Here is a 22,700-nt window from a genome sequence, read left to right as displayed (position 1 = left end):
CAACCCTTTTGTGTGAATGAATGTAAATGGGGAGGGAGGTTTTTTGGGTTGGTGCACTAATTGTAAGTGTATCTTGTGTTTTTTATGTTGATTTAATTAAAAAAACAAAAACAAAAAAAAACGATACCGATAATAAAAAAAACAATACCGATAATTTCCGATATTACATTTTAACGCATTTATCGGCCGATAATATCGGCCTGCCATCTCTAGAGAATACAATGATTTGCAAATCCTTGTCAACTTATATTCAATTGAATAGACTGCAAAAGACAAGATACTTAACGTTCGAACTGGAAAACTTTTGTTATTTTTTGCAAATATTATGTGTAAAGTTACAGTGAAATTGCTAACATATAAATATGCTAAAATCTAATGTTAGCACTTTAGCACACATATCTATGCTAGTATAGCTAACGTTTGTGTCCTCCTTTCCAGCCCCTTTGTGTTATTTTATGTGTAGTTACAGTGAAAATGCTAACATAGAAGTATGCCAAAATGTAATGTTAGCACTTTAGCACGCATATATATACTGGTGTTGCAAACATTTGTATCCTCCTGTCCCACTCTGTAATGTTACGTTGTTGTGTGTGCAGTGTTACAGTGACTATGCTAACCTAGAATGAGGTTCAAATGTGATGATAGCACTTTAGCACACATAGCTATGCTAGTGTAGCCAATATTTGTGTCCTCCTTTTAAGCTCCTTTGTGTTATGTGTAAAGTTACAGTGAAAATGCTAACATAAAAATATGCTAAAATCTAATGTTAGCACTTTAGCACACATAGCCATGCTAGCATAGCTAACGTTTGTGTCCTCCTTTCCAGCTACTTTGTGTTATTTTATGTGTAGAAAGATACAGTGAAAATGCTAACATATAAATATGTTAAAATGTAATGTTAGCACTTTAGCACGCACAGATATATTGGTGTTGTAAACATTTGTATCCTCCTGTCCCACTCTTTAATACTACGTTGTTGTGTGTGCAGTCCTACAGGGACTATGCTAACCTAGAATGAGGTTAAAATTTGATGATAGCACTTTCGCACACATAGCCATGCTAGTGTAGCCAATATGTGTGTTCTCCTTTTAATCTCCTTTGTGTTATGTGCAAAGTTACAGTGAAAATACTAACATAAAAATATGCTAAAATCTTATGTTAGCACTTTAGCACACATAGCTATGCTAGCATAGCTAACGTTTGTGTCCTCCTTTCCAGCTCCTTTGTGTTATTTTATGTGTCGAGTTACAGTGAAAATGCTAACATAGAAATATGCTAAAATTTAATGTTTGCACTTTAGCACGCATAGATATACTGGTGTTGAAAACATTTGTATCCTCCTGTCCCACTCTTTAATACTATGTTGTTGTGTGTGCAGTGCTACAGGGACTATGATAACCTAGAATGAGGTTAAAACTTGATGATAGCACTTTCGCACACATAGCCAATGTAGTGTAGCCAATATGTGTCTCCTTTGTGTTATGTGTAAAGTTACAGTGAAAATGCTAACATGAAAATATGCTAAAATCTAATGTTAGCACTTTAGCACACATAGCTATGCTAGTATAGCTAACATTTGTGTCCTCCTTTACAGCTCCTTTGTGTTGAAAACATTTGTATCCTCCTGTCCCACTCTTTGTTACTACGTTGTTGTTGTGTCCTCCTTTTATTCTCCTTTGTGTTATTATGTGTAAAGTTACAGTGAAAATGCTAACATAAAAATATGCTAAAATCTAATGTTAGCACTTTAGCACACACAGCTATGCTTGCATAGGTAACGTTTGTGTCCTCCTTTCCAGCCCCTTTGTGTTATTTTATGTGTCGAGTTACAGTGAAAATGCGAACATAGAAATATGCTAAAATGTAATGTTAGCACTTTAGCACGCACAGATAAACATTTGTATCCTCCTGTCCCACTCTTTAATACTACGTTGTTGCTGTGTCCTCCTTTTAATCTCCTTTGTGTTATTATGTGTAAAGCTACAGTGAAAATGCTAACATTAAAAAATATGCTAAAATCTAATGTTAGCACTTTAGCACACATAACTATGCTAGCATAGCTAACGTTTGTGTCCTCCTTTCCAGCCCCTTTGTGTTATTTTATGTGTCGAGTTACAGTGAAAATGCGAACATAGAAATATGCTAAAATGTAATGTTAGCACTTTAGCACGCACAGATAAACATTTGTATGCTCCTGTCCCACTCTTTAATACTACGTTGTTGTTGTTTCCTCCTTTTAATCTCCTTTGTGTTATTATGTGCAAAGTTACAGTGAAAATGCTAACATAAAAATATGCTCAAATCTAATGTTAGCACTTTAGCACACATAGCTTATGCTAGCATAGCTAACGTTTGTGTCCTCCTTTCCAGCCCCTTTGTGTTGTTTTATGTGTCGAGTTACAGTGAAAATGCTAACATAGAAATATGCTAAAATTTAATGTTTGCACTTTAGCACGCATAGATGTACTGGTGTTGAAAACATTTGTATCCTCCTGTCCCACTCTTTAATACTATGTTGTTGTGGGTGCAGTGCTACAGGGACTATGATAACCTAGAATGAGGTTAAAACTTGATGATAGCACTTTCGCACACATAGCCAATGTAGTGTAGCCAATATGTGTGTCTCCTTTGTGTTATGTGTAAAGTTACAGTGAAAATGATAACATAAAAATATGCTAAAATCTAATGTTAGCATTTTAGCACACATAGCTATGCTAGAATAGCTAACATTTGTGTCCTCCTTTACAGCTCCTTTGTGTTATTTTATGTGTAGAGAGTTACAGTGAAAATGCTAACATAGAAATATGCTAAAATGTAATGTTAGCACTTTAGCACGCATACTGGTGTTGAAAACATTTGTATCCTCCTGTCCCACTCTTTAATACTACGTTGTTGTTGTGTCCTCCTTTTAATCTCCTTTGTGTTATTATGTGTAAAGCTACAGTGAAAATGCTAACATTAAAAAATATGCTAAAATCTAATGTTAGCACTTTAGCACACATAACTATGCTAGCATAGCTAACGTTTGTGTCCTCCTTTCCAGCCCCTTTGTGTTATTTTATGTGTCGAGTTACAGTGAAAATGCGAACATAGAAATATGCTAAAATGTAATGTTAGCACTTTAGCACGCACAGATAAACATTTGTGTCCTCCTGTCCCACTCTTTAATACTACGTTGTTGTTGTGTCCTCCTTTCAATCTCCTTTGTGTTATTATGTGTAAAGTTACAGTGAAAATGCTAACATAAAAATATGCTCAAATCTAATGTTAGCACTTTAGCACACATAGCTATGCTAGCATAGCTAACGTTTGTGTCCTCCTTTCCAGCCCCTTTGTGTTATTTTATGTGTCGAGTTACAGTGAAAATGCTAACATAGAAATATGCTAAAATGTAATGTTAGCACTTTAGCACGCACAGATAAACATTTGTATCCTCCTGTCCCACTCTTTAATACTACGTTGTTGTTGTGTCCTCCTTTTAATCTCCTTTGTGTTATTATATGCAAAGTTACAGTGAAAATGCTAACATAAAAATATGCTAAAATCTCATGTTAGCACTTTAGCACACACAGCTATGCTAGCATAGCTAACGTTTGTGTCCTCCTTTCCAGCCCCTTTGTGTTATTTTATGTGTCGAGTTACAGTGAAAATGCTAACATAGAAATATGCTAAAATGTAATGTTAGCACTTTAGCACGCACAGATAAACATTTGTATCCTCCTGTCCCACTCTGTAATGTTACACTGGACAAATTACAGTGTACCTTGAACAATTCTACAAAATGGGACCTTAAAGAGAGGAGGTGGCTTCCTGCCAGATTCCCAGGATCCTTAAGGCTTTTTTAAATGCGGGACGTCCTCGCAACAAAGGCTCATCCTCCTCCCCTGATGATGGGCGCCCTCGGAATGTTGATGACAAGGGAGTTCTTTCATGTGTCGCCCCCCCTACCAACTCCCCAAATGACTCAGAGTAATATAAGACAAATGTCCCCAAATGGAAGCTGTCTTCACGTCAAAGCAACACATGCCACATGTATTAGCTGCCAGGATTGAATCCGGAAGTTTCTCTGGATGCTCCTGATTGCCGTCATCTGTTAGCGGGCGCCATCACGTATCCTCGCCGCCATCTGTTCCTGTTAGCAGACAGCTATAAGCGCCTTTTATGCCGCCAATAAAGACAAAGCATCTGGCGGTGGACGCATTAGCGGGCGGGCGATGAGGAGACAATAAACAAAGCTGCGGAATATTTCTCTCCGCAGGGGAGTGCAAGTACGACTTCCAGGCCTGGGGGGAGTGCGATCCGGCCACGGGCAAGAAGAACAGGACGGGCGTGCTGAAGAGGGCGCTCATGGATGCCACCTGTGCTCCCACCGTCACAGCCAGCAAGCCTTGTGGGAAGATTCCCAAGACTAAACTGCAAGGTGAGAACTTTTACAAAAAAAAACACACATTTCACTGTTGGAGTAACTTTTTAGCGCCTTTAAAAATGTATAACTTTTGTCCGAAGTGTGGCCTCGCTCTCGGTTTTTGTTGAACTGGACTGCCCCTCCTGTACGCAGATCATGCAGCGTACATCTGAATAGAATAGAATGGACTTTATTGTCAATATATTTGCATATAACGAGATTAAGGACTCCAACTTAAGGTGCGGTAGTGGAAACAAATATGGAATACAAATAAATCACACAAGTAGTAATAAAGATAAAAAATAAGCATTGAAATTAACTGACTACTATCCAATGAAAACAATAAGCAATCCTGTACAATCATACTTGCCAACCTTGAGACCTCCGATTTCGGGAGGTGGGGGGCGGGGGCGTGGTTGGGGGCGAGGCGTGGTTGTTGGCATGGTTAAGAGGGGAGGAGTATATTTACAGCTAGGATTCACCAAGTCAAGTATTTTATATATATATATATATATATATATATATATATATATTTATAAGAAATACTAAGTCAAGTATTTCATATATATATATATATATATATATATATATATATATATATATATATATATATATATATATATATATGTATGTGTGGGAAAAAAATCACAAGACTATTTCATCTCTACAGGCCTGTTTCATGAGGGGGGGTACCCTCAATCATCAGGAGATTTTAATGGGAGCATTCGCATACCATGGTTTATATAGGGCACGGAGTGGGTGGGTACAGACTGGCCTAGGGGCGTGGTGATTGGCTCATGTGTTACCTAGGAGGTGTTTCCGTCTATGGCGGTATGTTGTTACAATTTCGCTGCGCTTGTTGAGGGATGACAGGTCTGGACGGTAAATAATAAACAGTTTCTCTTTCAAGCATAGGTTGCATCTTTTATTACCACTATTGTAAGGTGTGCTGGATGCAAGAATTTGCCATGTTATTGAATATTCAACATTATTGTCAACGGGGGGTGCTTACAAACATCAGTTGTCTACCAATCTAAGGTAATACGCAAGGACATTAACACATCCGACACATATGTAGGATTAACCGAGGGAGAATTCAAAACCAGATGGAGCAATCACAAGGCTTCTTTCAGGAACAAAAACCTGCGAAATACCACAGAACTCAGCAAACACATTTGGGACCTCAAAGACAATAATGTTGAATATTCAATAACATGGCAAATTCTTGCATCCAGCACACCTTACAATAGTGGTAATAAAAGATGCAACCTATGCTTGAAAGAGAAACTGTTTATTATTTACCGTCCAGACCTGTCATCCCTCAACAAGCGCAGCGAAATTGTAACAACATGCCGCCATAGACGGAAACACCTCCTAGGTAACACATGAGCCAATCACCACGCCCCTAGGCCAGCCTGTACCCACCCACTCTGTGCCCTATATAAACCATGGTATGCGAATGCTCCCATTAAAATCTCCTGATGATTGAGGGTACCCCCCCCTCATGAAACAGGCCTGTAGAGATGAAATAGTCTTGTGATTTTTTTCCCACACATACATATATTGCACTCTACTACGGTATCGAGCACAATTTTTTGGATAACCTTATTAAGACATATATATATATATATATATATATATATATATATATATATATATATATATATATATATATATATATATATATATATATATATATATATATATATATATATATATATAAATAAAAGAAATACTTGAATTTCAGTGTTAATTTATTTACACATATACACACACATAACACTCATCTACTCATTGTTGAGTTAAGGGTTGAATTGTCCATCCTTGTTCTATTTGTCACTATTTTTCTAACCATGCTGAACGCCCTCACTGATGATGCATTGCTGTGTGGCACGCAAAAAGTGCTTTCATCAAATGCACTAGATGGCAGTATTGTCCTGTTTAAGAGTGTCACAACATTGCTGTTTACGGCAGACGAACTGCTTTACGGTAGACGAAATGCTGTTGTTGTGTGTTGTTACCGCGCTGGGAGGACATTAATGAAACTGCCTAACAATAAACCCACATAAGAAACCAAGAACTCGCCCTCAATCATTCTACAGTTATAACGTGATTGGGCAGGTACGCCGTTTATATTGTGTGCCTGAATTTCGGGAGATTTTCGAGGGAAAAATTTGTCCCGGGAGGTTTTCGGGAGAGGCGCTGAATTTCGGGAGTCTCCCGGAAAATCCGGGAGGGTTGGCAAGTATGTGTACAATATACAAAACAATATACACAATACTGTACAATATACAGAACTGTTGGGAGTGTTTGGTGTTAAGTCCATCCATCCATTTTCTACCGCTTGTCCCTTTCGGGGTCGCGGGGGGTCGCTGGAGCCTATCTCAGCTGCATTCGGGTGGAAGGCGGGGTACACCCTGGACAAGTCGCCACCTCATCACAAGACACAGATAGACAGACAACATTCACACTCACATTCTCACACTAGGGCCAATTTGGTGTTGCCAATCAACCTATCCCCAGGTGCATGTCTTTGGAGGTGGGAGGAAGCCGGAAAAAATGTCAATTAATGGGCGCATTATATTAAAGGGGAACATTATCACAATTTCAGAATTGTTAAAACCATTAAAAATCAGTTCCCAGTGGCTTATTATATTTTTCGAAGTTTTTTTTCAAAATTTTACCCATCACGCAATATCCCTAAAAAATGCTTCAAAGTGCCTGATTTTAACCACCCGTCTATTTTCCTGTGACGTCACATAGTGAAGCCAACACAAACAAACATGGCGGAAAGAACAGCAAGCTATAGCGACATTAGCTCGGATTCAGACTCGGATTTCAGCGGCTTAAGCGATTCAACAGATTACGCATGTATTGAAACGGATGGTTGTAGTGTGGAGGCAGGTAGCGAAAACGAAATTGAAGAAGAAACTGAAGCTATTGAGCCATATCGGTTTGAACCGTATGCAAGCGAAACCGACGAAAACGACACGACAGCCAGCGACACGGGAGAAAGCGAGGGCGAATTCGGGGATCGCCTTCTAATCAACGATTGGCATGTGTTTGTTTGGCATTAAAGGAAACTAACAACTATGAACTAGGTTTACAGCATATGAAATACATTTGGCAACAACATGCACTTTGAGAGTGCAGACAGCCCAATTTTCATCAATTAATATATTCTGTAGACATACCCTCATCCGCGCTCTTTTCCTGGAAGCTGATCTGTCCAGTTTTGGAGTTGAAGTCAGCAGGCCAGGGAAGCTAGGGTCTATATTCTTCTCTTGATCATCTTCGGGACGGTGTGAGCCAAGACATCCAGGGGGTTTAGCTCGCTCGTCTGCGGGAACAAACTGCCGCCATTGCTTGCCGTGCTACCGAGGTCCTTTGTCCCTGAATTGCTCACACACTCCGGCAGATTCAATGGGGGTCTGGCGGTAGATTTCTTTGACTTTATCGTTGGAAATGCATCTGCTTTGAGTGTCGCAGGATATCCACACATTCTTGCCATCTCTGTCGCAGCATAGCTTTCGTCGGTAAAGTGTGCGGAACAAACGTCCAATTTCTTGCCACTTTCGCATCTTTGGGCCACTGGTGCAACTTGAATCCGTCCCTGTTCGTGTTGTTACCGGTACACCCTCCGACAACACACCGACGAGGCATGATGTCTCCAAGGTACGGAAAACAGTCGAAAAAACGGAAAATAACAGAGCTGATTTGACTCGGTGTTTGAGAAAATGGCGGATTGCTTCCCGATGTGACGTCACGTTGTGACGTCATCGCTCCGAGAGCGAATAATAGAAAGGCGTTTAATTCGCCAAAATTCACCCATTTAGAGTTCGGAAATCGGTTAAAAAAATATATGGTCTTTTTTCTACAACATCAAGGTATATATTGACGCTTACATAGGTCTGGTGATAATGTTCCCATTTAAGTCTTATGTATTCAAGGTCAAGGTCAAGGTTTCTTTAATGGTACCCGGAGGTAAAATTGTTATATTTTTTATAATTCAGCGTCAAAACAGAATGAAGCAAGCAAACACAAATCTTATAAAATATAAACAACATTTTAAAAAATCCACAAAAGATCACCAGCATACAGGCACACTGTACAACAATGAAATATAATACCTAATAAACCAATTAAATCATTGTGATTCCTAGCCCCTTCCTGCTCTGTCACTGATAAGAACATAATGGAAAATCCCTGGTTTTAAATGGGAACATTATCACCAGACCTATGTAAGCGTCAATATATACCTTGATGTTGCAGAAAAAAGACCATGTATTTTTTTAACCGATTTCCGAACTCTAAATGGGTGAATTTTGGCGAATTAAACGCCTTTCTAATATTCGTAAACAACGTGACGTCACATCAGGAAGCAATCCGCCATTTTCTCAAACACCGAGTCGAATCGGCTCTGTTATTTTCCGTTTTTTTCGACTGTTTTCCGTACCTTGGAGACATCATGCCTCGTCGCTGTGTTGTCGGAGGGTGTAACAACACGAACAGGGACGGATTCAAGTTGCACCAGTGGCCCAAAGATGCGAAAGTGGCAAGAAATTGGACGTTTGTTCCGCACACTTTACCGACGAAAGCTATGCTACGACAGAGATGGCAAGAATGTGTGGATATCCTGCGACACTCAAAGCAGATGCATTTCCAACGATAAAGTCAAAGAAATCTGCCGCCAGACCCCCATTGAATCTGCCGGAGTGTGTGAGCAATTCAGGGACAAAGGACCTCAGTAGCACGGCAAGCAATGGCGGCAGTTTGTTCCCGCAGACGAGCGAGCTATCGACCCTAGCTTCCCTGGCCTGCTGACATCAACTCCAAAACTGGACAGATCAGCTTCCAGGAAAAGAGCGCGGATGAGGGTATGTCTACAGAATATATTAATTGATGAAAATTGGGCTGTCTGCACTCTCAAAGTGCATGTTGTTGCCAAATGTATTTCATATGCTGTAAACCTAGTTCATAGTTGTTAGTTTCCTTTAATGCCAAACAAACACATACCAATCGTTGGTTAGAAGGCGATCGCCGAATTCGTCCTCGCTTTCTCCCGTGTCGCTGGCTGTCGTGTCGTTTTTGTCGGTTTCGCTTGCATACGGTTCAAACCGATATGGCTCAATAGCTTCAGTTTCTTCTTCAATTTAGTTTTCGCTACCTGCCTCCACACTACAACCATCCGTTTCAATACATGCGTATTGAAATCCGAGTCTGAATCCGAGCTAATGTCGCTATAGCTTGCTGTTCTTTCCGCCATGTTTGTTTGTGTTGGCTTCACTATGTGACGTCACAGGAAAATGGACGGGTGGTTAAAATCAGGCACTTTGAAGCTTTTTTTTAGGGATATTGCATGATGGGTAAAATTTTGAAAAAAACTTCGAAAAATATAATAAGCCACTGGGAACTGATTTTTTAATGGTTTTAACCATTCTGAAATTGTGATAATGTTCCTCTTTAATTATTCTCAGTCGGAACTGTGTGAGGAAGGTTTGAAAATGTGTGTTTTCAATTATGTTGAATTTATTATTTTTCACCCAAAAAATAATACATTATTAACATATCCAGTAATGTATTTTGGTACAAAACATGCATCAAAAAAAGGTTAATTTAGAATAGTATAAAAATCCCTGGTTCATTTTTTAACCTTGTCTGCTGGTGGTGTGCCGCCGTATTTTTTTTTTTTTTATTAAAAAAATGTGCCTTGGCTCAAAAAAGGTTGAAAAACACTGTCTTAATAAAACTAGATGATCCTTTGAGGATGGTTGTGGCGGTGATGGTAATAACGCTGATGTTGATAATGATTTTGATATTGGTATGAGATAGGCTCCAACGCCCCCCCGCCACCCTGAGAGGGACAAGCGGTAGAAAATGGATGGATGGATGGTGATGATGCTGATGCTGATGATGATGACAAAGATATGATGGAGAGGGCCATGCTCTTTGAGGGTAGACACTTTACATACTAAACGCACTTTATGAGGCAGCATCAAACGATGGGTATGATGACAATTTGTGTTGCTATTTTACTGTTTATTTCTTTATTTATTATCCTGTTTTGTATGAATGTCTCTCATTGCGAGCCAAAATTACCTGCAAGTACTAATAAAGAAATCTTATATAAATATTTGGCAGCACGGTGGTGATCGTGCCTCACAGCGCGAAGGTCCTGGGTTGGATTCCCGCGCTATTCTTTGATTTTCCAATATTATGACTACTCAGCAGTGTTATTAAAGTCTAAGTCTTAGTCTTATGCTAGTGACATTGAACATTAATTGGCTCTGCTAATGGAACATATATACAACTTTTGTAAAAAAAAAAAAAAAAACGACTTTCAATCGAAAAGCAACAAAGACAAACATTGACATTCAATTTTTTGCTGGAATATACAAGAAGTAAATAATCAACTATAGTCAACCTTAACAACAAGATTAAAGTCACTGTTTTTTCGTGGAATATGTTTTATGGAATGGCAAATGCAAAGCAGTGCAAATCAATAAAAGACACAAAAGACCTGATTCAAGCTCTTACAGTTGTGGCCCTTGGGGAGTCAGAGGGAAATGATGAGTCTGGCGCAGCAGTCATTTTTGAACTTAAAACTCAGTGGCCTAGTGGTTGGAGTGTCCGCCCTGAGATCGGTAGGTTGTGAGTTCAAACCCCGACCGAGTCATACCAAAGACCAATAATGGGACCCATTACCTCCCTGCTTGGCACTCAGCATCAAGGGTTGGAATTTTTTGGATTAGTTTATTATTCTTCGGTCAATGGTCAACAAAATAAACAAACAGTTGCACATTCATAGATTGAAAATGAAAATGAAAATGTTGCAGACCGAAAGGGTTTAGGCTGAAGTTGAACACTTATAGCGCCTAACCCTATAAACAATGTCAAGTACAAGATGAACTTCCGAAAATTATGAAATGTCCTTTGTACAACATATTATAAATACACATTATACACAACATTTATTAATTGGGGGTTAAATCACCAAAAATGATTCCCGGGCGTGGCCACCGCCGCTGCCCACTGCTCCCCTCACCTCCCATGGGGTGAACAAGGGGATGGGTCAAATGCAGAGGACAAATTTCACCACACCTAGTGTGTGTGTGACAATCATTGGTTTTTGATTGATTGATTGAGACTTTTATTAGTAGGTTGCACAGTGAAGTACATATTCCGTAGAATTGACCACTAAATGGTAACACCCGAATAAGTTTTTCAACTTGTTTAAGTCGGGGTCCTCTTAAATTGATTCATGATACAGATATATACTATCATCATAATACAGTCATCACACAAGATAATCATCAGGGTGTGTACATTGAATTATTTACATTATTTACAATTCGGGGTGTGTGGGGGGGGGGGTTAGGTTTGGTTGTTATCATCAGTCATCAACAATTGAGAACAGAGAAATGGATATTGAAACAGTGTAGGTCTGACTTGGTAGCAAGTAGTGGACATAGAGAGAGAGAGAGAGATCAGAAGGCATAAGAAAAATATCTGCCTTTGATTATTAACAACAATCCGGGGAGGGTGTTAGTTTAGGGTTGAAGTTGCCTGGAGGTGTACTTTTATTGTGGTTTTGAAGGAGGATAGAGATGCCCTTTCTTTTATACCTGTTGGGAGCGCATTCCACATTGATGTGGCATAGAAAGAGAATGAGTTAAGACCTTTGTTAGATCGGAATCTGGGTTTAACGTGGTTAGTGGAGCTCCCCCTGGTGTTGTGGTTATGGCGGTCATTTACGTTAAGGAAGTAGTTTGACATGTACTTCGGTATCAGGGAGGTGTAGCGGATTTTATAGACTAGGCTCAGTGCAAGTTTGTTTTACTCTGTCCTCCACCCTGAGCCAGCCCACTTTGGAGAAGTGGGTAGGAGTGAGGTGTGATCTGGGGTTGAGGTCTAGAAGTAATCTGACTAGCTTGTTCTGGGATGTTTGGAGTTTAGATTTGAGGGTTTTGGAGGTGCTAGGGTACTTTAACTGTTGAAACCAATTGCTGAGACCAACAACCTGGACACTGGCATTTACCTAGTTGAGAAACTGGAGATGTCTGGAATGACCGAAAAGTGGAGCCATTTGATGACAGATTGCAACACGGATGCCGAGTCTTGGGTTGCAGACATTTTTAATCACAACCAGCTGGGATCAGGGGCAAAGCAAGGTGATGCAGCATGCAACATTGCCTATGTCTTAAGCAAATTGTTGAGCCATGCTCCTACTCCGATGACTGAGAGGCACTGCTCAAATTCTGACTCCCATACTACAGAGAGGTTCCCTTAGCACCTGTTGATAGAGACATAATTGAAAAAGATGGCATCAAAGGACTCCGGGGAGCACTTATTGCAGAATCAAGCTGGAATCCTCTATGGCTCCGTTTACACCGCACATCAAATCTGATTATTTTGCCCTCAAGTGACACAGATCGCATTTGTGCTTCAAATCTGATCTTTTCACATCAAATTCAGGCCACATCAGGAGGTTGTCCAAATCTGATTGGAGTCTGATCTTTTCAAATGTGACTTCAGTCTAAACGCAATGCGACCTGAATGCGACTTTTTCGTCAGCTTTGGGCGAGCTACGTCACTCGTGTGTGCCACGAAAGACGCAGACATTTCATCACAAAATCAGGTTTTTGGATAATTATAGGGTTTATATACCAAACCCAAAACCAGTGAAGTTGGCACGTTGTGTAATTTGTAAATAAAAAGAGAATACAATGATTTGCAAATCCTTTTTAACCTATATTCAATTGAATAGACTGCAAAGACAAGATACTTAACGTTCAAACTGGAAAACTGTATTTTTTGCAAATATTAGCTCACTTGGAATTTGATGCCTGCAACATGTTTCAAAAAAGCTGGGACAAGTGGCAAAAAGGACTGAGAAAGTTGGGGAATGCTCATCAAACACTTATTTGGAAAATCCCATAGGTGAACAAGCTTTTTGGGAACAGGTGGGTGCCATGATTGGGTATAAAAGCAGTTTCCATGAAATGCTCAGTCATTCACAAACAAGGATGAAGAGAGGGTCACCACTTTGTCAACAAATGCCTGAGCAAATTGTCCAACAGTTTAAGAACAACATTTCTCAACGAGCTATTGCAAGGAATTTAGGGATTTCACCATCTATGGTCCGTAATATCATCAAAAGGTTCAGAGAATCTGGAGAAATCACTGCACGTAAGCAGCAAGGCTGAAAACCAACATTGAATGCCCGTGACCTTCGATCCCTCAGGGTCTAGTAATGATGAATAACACATTAAAACATGAATAACTTAAAAAACATAAAAGTTTCACTAAAAATGCAAAAACTATTAGGACAAGTTTAGGAGTCATTTATTTTAAGATTTGAATTTAGACTACTGGCTTTCACTTTTTGTTCCCATTCAAAGCATGCAGCAACATTTTACATCTTGAAATATTAGACAGGGGATACAATGCCCGATTCCTGAAAGGCGTCAAGAAATGACTTCCAGAATGTTCTGCACTTCCACTGTTCCTTCTAGTGTGGCCATATGGGAATTCACAAATGATCGTAGCTGTCAGGTTCAAACACTGATGACATCTATTAAACAAGACAAGAAGCAAGGAATTAAACAGAGACAGAATTAAATTTGGCTCAATGAGGAGAAACATCTGGACTGTACTCTTTGTAAAGTTCCACCACGCTCTGACGAAAGATTGTACGCCTCCTCTTTTATTCGGACTTTCCCTGATTACACGGCAACAGCTGTTTCTAAGGCACGGGGGTCGTAAACAGCCATCGCCTTTGATTACAACAGTTCAAAGAAAAGGTCGTAAAACAGTTAAAAGAAACAGTCCCCCGGAGGGGAGTCAGGTCCTGCTTCCTCTTCGCTATGTAGTTCTCGGGTCAGGACAATATCTTTCTGTTGATTAAAATACATCAAAGAAACAGAACACCTTCATGTTGCTTCCCATCCTACACAGTGGAGTTTTACAAGCCTTCTTCTTGGTAGGTTCAAAGACAGCTTTCGTCTTCTCGCCGCAAAGTTTTGTGACAACTTAGATACAATTATTCTAACAGTAGCACAAGTTGAGGTTGATGGTAATTGTGAGGAAAATGATTGTAATGACAATTGTTTGTGTTTGCTAATGGGCAGGTATTGAAGTGGTATGCTATTTCTGTGTCTGGCACCTTGCTGGGGAAAGTTTGGCCACCTTGGTGTGAGCTGACAATCCCTGCAGCGCATGTTTCTACCTCGGCCTCGCACTCGCTGACTGACTCCATTTTATTGCAACGCTTCTTCAAACAGACTTGTTGAAGCCGCTGCCTTCAATGAATAAATACGTGAAAATGTCCTTTGTCAGTGTCGGCCACAGCGAGGCTTGCTGGCGCCGACTGAAGCTGGCGGTTTTGTGGTGTCAGCCAGGAAGTGTGTGTGTATGAATTATGGATGGCGTTCAGACACGCTAAGACTCTCGAGCACTGGGAAAGCAACACGAGCTCACAACGTTGTCTTCTTCTACGTCCTGCATGCCAATAAGGACCTCCGTCCCAGCATCCTTGTTGCAGGAGTCCTTAAAATATCCTCACTCCTCTGGCCCTGATGACAAAAAACATTGGCTTCCCAAAAACTGCTGCCAAAATAGGAAAATGTTTTTTTTCCCCACTTTCGACAAGTCAGCTTTTTAATAATACTTCAGTGTGAAATCAATCAATCAATCAATCAATGTTTATTTATATAGCCCTAAATCACAAGTGTCTCAAAGGGCTGCACAAGCCACAACGACATCCTCGGTATAGCCCACATAAGGGCAAGGAAAAACTCACCCCAGTGGGACGTCGATGTGAATGACTATGAGAAACCTTGGAGAGGACCGCATATGTGGGTAACCCCCCCCCCCCTCTAGGGAGACCGAATGCAATGGATGTCGAGTGGGTCTAACATAATATTGTGAGAGTCCAGTCCATAGTGGATCCAGCATAACAGTAAGAGTCCAGTCCACAGTGGGGTCAGCAGGAAACCATCCCGAGCGGAGACGGGTCAGCAGCGCAGAGATGTTCCCAACCAATATACAGGCGAGCGGTCCACCCCGGATCCCGACCCCGGACAGCCAGCACCCCATCCATGGCCACCGGATCTGTGTGTCTTCCCCTCCACAAGGGATAGGGGGGAGCAGAGGAGAAAAGAAAAGAAACGGCAGATCAACTGGTCTAAAAAAGGGGGGCTATTCAAAGGCTAGAGTATACAAATGAGTTTTGAGATGGGACTTAAATGTTTTTACTGAGGTAGCATCTCTAATTGTTACCGGGAGGGCATTCCATAGTGCTGGAGCCCGAATAGAAAACGCTCTACAGCCCGCAGACTTTTTTTGGGCTCTGGGAATCACTAATAAGCCGGAGTTCTTTGAACGCAGATTTCTTGCCGGGACATATGGTACAATACAATCGGTAAGATAGGCTGGAGCTAGACCGTGTAGTATTTTATACGTAAGTAGTAAAACCTTAAAGTCGCATCTTAAGTGCACAGGAAGCCAGTGCAGGTGAGCCAGTATAGGCGTAATATGATCAAACTTTCTTGTTCTTGTCAAAAGTCTAGCAGCCGCATTTTGTACCAACTGTAATCTTTTAATGCTAGACATAGGGAGACCCGAAAATAATACGTTACAGTAATCGAGACGAGACGTAACGAACGCATGAATAATGATCTCAGCGTCGCTAGTGGACAAAATGGAACGAATTTTAGCGATATTACGGAGATGAAAGAAGGCCGTTTTAGTAACACTCTTACCAAATCTCTTAAAATACACTATATTGCCATAAGTATTTGGTCAACCATCCAAATGATGATAATCAGGTGTCCTAATCCCTTGGCCCGGCCACAGGTGTACACTGCAAAAACTGAAATGTAAGTAAGATTAAATATCTCAAATAAGAGTGATATTTGCTTATTTTCTGTCTGATAAGATAATTCTTCTCACTAAGCAGATTTTATGTTAGTGTTTTACTTGTTTTAAGGGTTTTGGTCCTAAATTATGTCAGTAAGATATTACAGCTTGTTGCTGAGATTTGATGACCTATATTGAGTAAAACATGCTTGAAACTAGAATATCAACTGTTGCAAAGCTGTGTCATCAACACTCACAAGTATAAAACGACCTTTTTAAAGTACCGTATTTTTCGGACTATAAGTCGCAGTTTTTTTTCATAGTTTGGCCGGGCTCCAGTGCGACTTATATATGTTTTTTTCTTTTCTTATTATGCATTTTCGGCAGGTGCGGCTTATACTCCGGTGCGACTTATACTCCAAAAAATACGGTAATCATTTCTTATTTCAAGTATGAAAAAACAACATCATGACTTTGACACAATTGTGTCTCGTATTAAAACAGATGACAGCCAAATTTGACTTTGCGGTTTTATTTTCAATGAAACAATAGAAAATACGTACTCATATAGTAGTACAGTTGTTATTAGTGAGAATATACTTATTTTAAGGTATTTTTGGGTTCTTTGAGGTTAGCTAATTTTACTTGTTTTGGAGAGTCTTGACAAGCCAAATTGTCTTGTTCTATTGGCAGATAATTTTGCTTAGTTCAAATAAAATACCCCTAATTTTTGTATTCTTGTTTTTGAACACTGACTTTTTGCAGTGTATAAAATCAAGCACTTAGGCATGGAGACTGTTTCTACAAACATTTGTGAAAGAATGGGCCGCTTTCTGCACAGTGGGTTGCTACAGAGCTCCAAACTTCATGTGACCTTCCAATTAGCCCACATACAGTACGCAGAGAGCTTCATGGAATGGGATTCCATGGCCGAGCAGCTGCATCTAAGCCATACATCAAATCAAATCAACTTTATTTATAAAGCACATTTAAAATTTACCACAGGGGTAGCCAAAGTGCTGTACAATGAACAGGTTAAAAGATAAAACGAGTACCGAGCAAACACAACACAACACAAACAGAACACGATAAAAAATAAATAAATAAAATAGAATAAATAAAAACATAAAAACATAAAAACAGGTTCACAGCAGGTGTATTATGGGGCGCCATTGCAGGATGGATATCATTCAATGTTAAAAGCCATGGAATAAAAGTATGTTTTTAAGAGAGATTTAAAAACAGGAAGAGAGGAGGCTTGTCTAACACTCAGAGGTAGGTCGTTCCAGAGCTTGGGAGCAGCAACGGCGAAAGCTCTGTCACCTCTAAGCTTCAGCCTTGTGTCAGGGACCGTCAACAGCAGCTGATCGGCTGATCTTAAGGATCGGGTGGGGCAGTAAGGCTGAAGGAGGTCGGAGAGATAGGTTGGCGCGAGGTTGTTTAGACATCACCAAAGCCCATGCAAAGCGTGGGATGCCGTGGTGTAAAGCAAGTCGCCACTGGACTCTAGAGCAGTGGAGACGCGTTCTCTGGAGTGATGAATCAAGCTTTTCCATCTGGCAATCTGGTGGACGAGTCTGGGTTTGGAGGTTGCCAGGAGAACAATACATTTCGGACTGCATCGTGCCGAATGTGAAATTTGGTGGAGGAGGAGTTATGGTGTGAGATTGTTTTTCAGGGCTTGGCGCCTTAGTTCCAGAGGAAAGAACTTTGAATGCTCCAGGATACCAAAACATTTTGGACAATTCCATGCTCCCAACCTTGTGGGGACAGTTTGGAGCGGGTCCCTTCCTTATAAGTCGCTCCGGAGTATAAGTCCCACCGGCCAAAAATGCATAATAAAGAAGAGAAAAAACATATATAAGTCGCACTGGAGTATAAGTCGCATTTTTGGGGGAAATTTTTTTGATAAAAGCCAACACCAAGAATAGACATTTGAAAGGCAATTTAAAATAAATAAAGAATAGTGAACAACAGGCTGAATAAGTGTACGTTATATGAGACATAAATAACCAACTGAGAACGTGCCTGGTATGTTAACGTAACATATTATGGTAAGAGTCATTCAAATAACTATAACATATAGAACATGCTATACGTTTACCAAACAATCTGTCACTCCTAATCGCTAAATCCCATGAAATCTTATACGTCAAGTCTCTTACGTGAATGAGCTAAATAATATTATTTGATATTTTACGGTAATGTGTTAATAATTTCACACATAAGTCGCTCCTGAGTATAAGTCGCACCCCCGGCCAAACTATGAAAAAAACTGCGACTTATATATAAAACCAACAACATTATGATTTGTACATTTTCAGAATGTGCTTGTTCTATTTTTAAACAAAGAAAACAATCTGAATTTGTCTTTATTTTTAAATTATCGTGCCGTGAGTAGATTTTTCTCCATGTGGCCCCCCATCTAAAATGAGTTTGACACCCCTGTCTTAAAGGGGAACATTATCACAATTTCAGAAGGGTTAAAACTATTAAAAATCAGTTCCCAGTGGCTTATTTTATTTTTCGAAGTTTTTTTCCAAATTTTACCCATCGCGCAATATCCCTAAAAAAAGCTTCAAAGTGCCTGATTTTAACCATCGTTATATACACCCATCCATTTTCCTGTGACGATGCCAATACAAACAAACATGGCGGATAAAACAGCAAGGTATAGCGACATTAGCTCGGATTCAGACTCGGATTTCAGCGGCTTAAGCGAAATTGAAGAAGAAACTGAAGCTATTGAGCCATATCGGTTTGAACCGTATGCAAGCGAAACCGACGAAAACGACACGACAGCCAGCGACACGGGAGAAAGCGAGGACGAATTCGGCGATCGCCTTCTAACCAACGATTGGTATGTGTTTGTTTTTAAGTGTTGTAATGTTTTTAAGCTAAATTATTGGTAAACACAGTTTATGTATAATAATTTACGTAAAACCGCGAGTAATGAATAAGGTTTTCATCAATTAATATATTCTGTAGACATACCCTCATTCGCTCTCTTTTCCTGAAAGCTGATCTGTCCAGTTTTGGAGTTGATGTCAGCAGGCCAGGGAAGCTAGGGTCGATATTCTTCTCTTGATCATCTTCGGTGGCTTAAGGGACGGTAGAAGTGGTGTGAGCCAAGACATCCAGGGGGTTTAGCTCGCTCGTCTGCGGGAACAAACTGCCGCCATTGCTTACCGAGGCCCTTTGTCCCTGAATAGCCCACACACTCCGGCAGATTCAATGGGGGTCTGGCGGCAGATTTCTTTGACTTTATCGTTGGAAATGCATCTGCTTTGAGTGTCGCAGGATATCCACACATTCTTGCCATCTCTGTCGTAGCATAGCTTTCGTCGGTAAAGTGTGCGGAACAAACGACTGACCATTTCGTCGGCTTTCCCCACACCCTCGTATTTTGAACAAATTTCGTCCAATTTCTTGCCACTTTCGCATCTTTGGGCCACTGGTGCAACTTGAATCCGTCCCTGTTCGTGTTGTTACACCCTCCGTCGATGTCTCCAAGGTATGGAAAACAGTCGAAAAAACGGAAAATAACAGAGCTGATTTGATTCGGTGTTTGTAATGTTGTCATGTCTGTGTGATCATGTTTTTGTTTTGGTCATGTTCGGTTTTGTTTTTGGACTTTTTGTGCACTTTTGTTTTGTCACCATAGCAACCATTAGTTTTCACCTGTCACGTCACGCACCTGTTTCACGTTTTGAGTCACGCACCTGTTTTCGTTAATCATGTCTATAGTATTTAAGTTCATTGTTTTCAGTTTGTCGTTCTGACGACATCCCCACATTTATGCCCTGCACAGTTCTGACTCTTTTTTTCATGTCCATCGTTCACGCTGCTCCTTTTTGTCCATGCCAAGTAAGTTTTGTTTATTATTGCCACAGTTAGTGTTTTTTGTTGTTCATAGTTTTTGCCTTTGTGCAAGTATTTGGTTTCATAGTTTGTTCTCCGCCATTGTGCGCGCCTTTTGTTTACTTCCTTTTTTTGTAGTTTAAATAAAAATGTACTCACATTCCCGTCTCGCCCGAGCCAACTTTCCGTTGCATCCCGGAAAAGCAAACACCAGAGGTGTGGACTCGAGTCACATGACTTGGACTCGAGTCAGACTCGAGTCATGAATTTGATGACTTTAGACTCGACTTGACAAAATGTAAAAAGACTTGCAACTCGACTTAGACTTTAACATCAATGACTTGTGACTTCACTTGGACTTGAGCCTTTTGAATTGACATGACTTGACATGACTTGCTACTTTCCCCAAAACCCAAAGATGAAAAAGTTATTCGGGAGCGCTCCGTATTTTTCATTGTGTACTTGTCTATCAGCGTTGCGTGTGTCAGCTGGTGTGCTCTCAGTACAACAGCCAATCAAATTAGATCTACTTTGTTTTCATCACACAGCATTCATCCAATCAAATTGCAGGACAACCAACGAAGAAGACATGTCCAAACCACACGCCAGTGAACAAAAAATTATACCTAAAATAATTTTGTTTGGGTATAAAAATTACGAGGTGGTCAACACAAAACGGTTTGCAGTATGCAACACATGCGGTTCGAAAATTACTGATGGAGAGAGGCAACAACTTCCAACTTCGTCCGGCATTTGAAGTTGCACAAAGAACGGTAAGTTTTGAATGTAAGATAACGTTTATTGGCTAAGTAACGTGACTTTTATTTGCTGTGTAGTTAAATTAGTGAGGCTGTAAACTCACTGCTAACGTTATAACGTTATTGCAAACACGGGAATCTGTTGCAGTTCACTACCTTATTCATACTTTTTGTTCAGTGATTTTTTTTAAGCAGGGTTACGTTAGTCAATATATCACACGTAACGTTAGACGGCGGTCAGCAGCACCGCGTATTTTAGCCACCTAAAAAAAGACAAAAATAGTAAAATAAAGGTCAGTTAAAATGTATACTATATTATGAATATGTGTACCGTTTTAGCTAGCTTTCTGAGATACTGTTGGTTGTTTACCTCAGTGGTCCCCAACCACCGGGCCGCGGCCCGGTACTGGTCTGTGGATCGATTGGTATCGGGCCGCACAAGAAATAATTTTTTTTTCTTTTCTTTTTTTAATTAAATCAACATAAAAAACACAAGATACACTTACAAGTAGTGCACCAACCCAAAACAACTCTCTACCCCCTTTTGTTCTGGGCATTGAACATGAAGACTCTTCCTTCACTGTTCTGAGTGGCCATGAGAGTCTTGGCAGTGCCTGCCTCCAGTGCTCCAGTGGAGCGAGTTTTCAGCCATGGTGGCATCATACTACGCCCCCATCGTGCACAAATGACTGACAGACTCTTGGCTAATTTGGTCTTTTGCAAATGCAATGCAGCATAGGGCCCTGACATATAAAAAGTACAACTTTTTTGTTATGTTCACGTATATGTCATGTTTTTTCAATGTTAACACTTTTGTACAAATAAGTACATTTGCACTTTATTTTTCAATGTGTTTGTTCTGTAAAGGAATGAGTTAATGTTTAAAATGACTGGTTAATAGTGCTATTATAAAGTGCAATGTCAGCACAATTTTCTTTCCTGCAATTTAAAATGCACTTGTTTTAATAAATAAATACAGCGTTTGAAAAGCATACACAATCTGTGTTAATATATTAGTCTGTGGTTAAAAGGACTTGAAAGGACTCGAAACTCAAAATGCAGGACTTAGGACTTGACTTGAGACTTTCCAGTCTTGACTTTGGACTTGACTCGGGGCTTGCCTGTCTTGACTCGGGACTTGACTCGGACTTGAGGGCAAAGACTTGAGACTTACTTGTGACTTGCAAAACAATGACTTGGTCCCACCTCTGGCAAACACCCTGGACCAAGTCATGACAAATGTGTTTGAGAAAATGGCGGATTGCTTCCCAATCGCTCCGAGAGCGAATAATAGAAAGGCGTTTAATTCGCCAAAATTCACCCATTTAGAGTTCGGAAATCGGTTAAAAAAATATATGGTCTTTTTTCTGCAACATCAAGATATATATTGACGCTTACATAGGTCTGGTGATAATGTTCCCCTTTAAGGCTAAAATGCAAATTTTGTTTTCTGCCTGCTTCAAACTCACTAAATTTGTTCATGATGACAAAAAGTCGTCTTTGATTGTCTGTCATCTTCCAAGACAAGCTGATTGCACATTCCCAGTGCCGCGAAAACAACGCCGCTCTGCCGTAATTAGCGCTTGGCGTGATGGAAATCCACCTACTTAAGTGTCGCGCTGATGAAGCGGCGTTGACGGCGAGGTGAGGAGGTTAACTCGCTATTCATCCGTAATCACACCCTGTTTGCTTTGCTTCTCACTCCCACCTGCCAGCGCCCGCGCTGACGGGAGAATGTCAAACAGCGCGCACCTCCGCACTTTTGTTAGCTCGGCAAACGAGGACGTAATTGACCCGCCGACGTTTGTCCGAACAAG

The 22,700-nt window shown here is 40.4% G+C and overlaps 1 protein-coding gene across 1 annotated transcript in view; it reads left to right on the top strand.

The window, feature by feature from the left end:
• Positions 1–22,700, top strand: part of ptn (pleiotrophin) — a 91,728-nt gene that overhangs the window by 52,027 nt on the left and 17,001 nt on the right. Inside the window, exon 4 of the mRNA XM_061959635.1 lies at positions 4,259–4,420. Coding sequence (XP_061815619.1) covers positions 4,259–4,420 — 162 coding nt within the window. The remainder of the gene's footprint in view (positions 1–4,258; positions 4,421–22,700) is intronic.

This window comes from Nerophis lumbriciformis, linkage group LG05 (assembly GCF_033978685.3).
Source record: "Nerophis lumbriciformis linkage group LG05, RoL_Nlum_v2.1, whole genome shotgun sequence".
Lineage (NCBI taxonomy): Eukaryota > Metazoa > Chordata > Actinopteri > Syngnathiformes > Syngnathidae > Nerophis > Nerophis lumbriciformis.
This window is presented reverse-complemented; position numbering and strand designations above follow the sequence as displayed.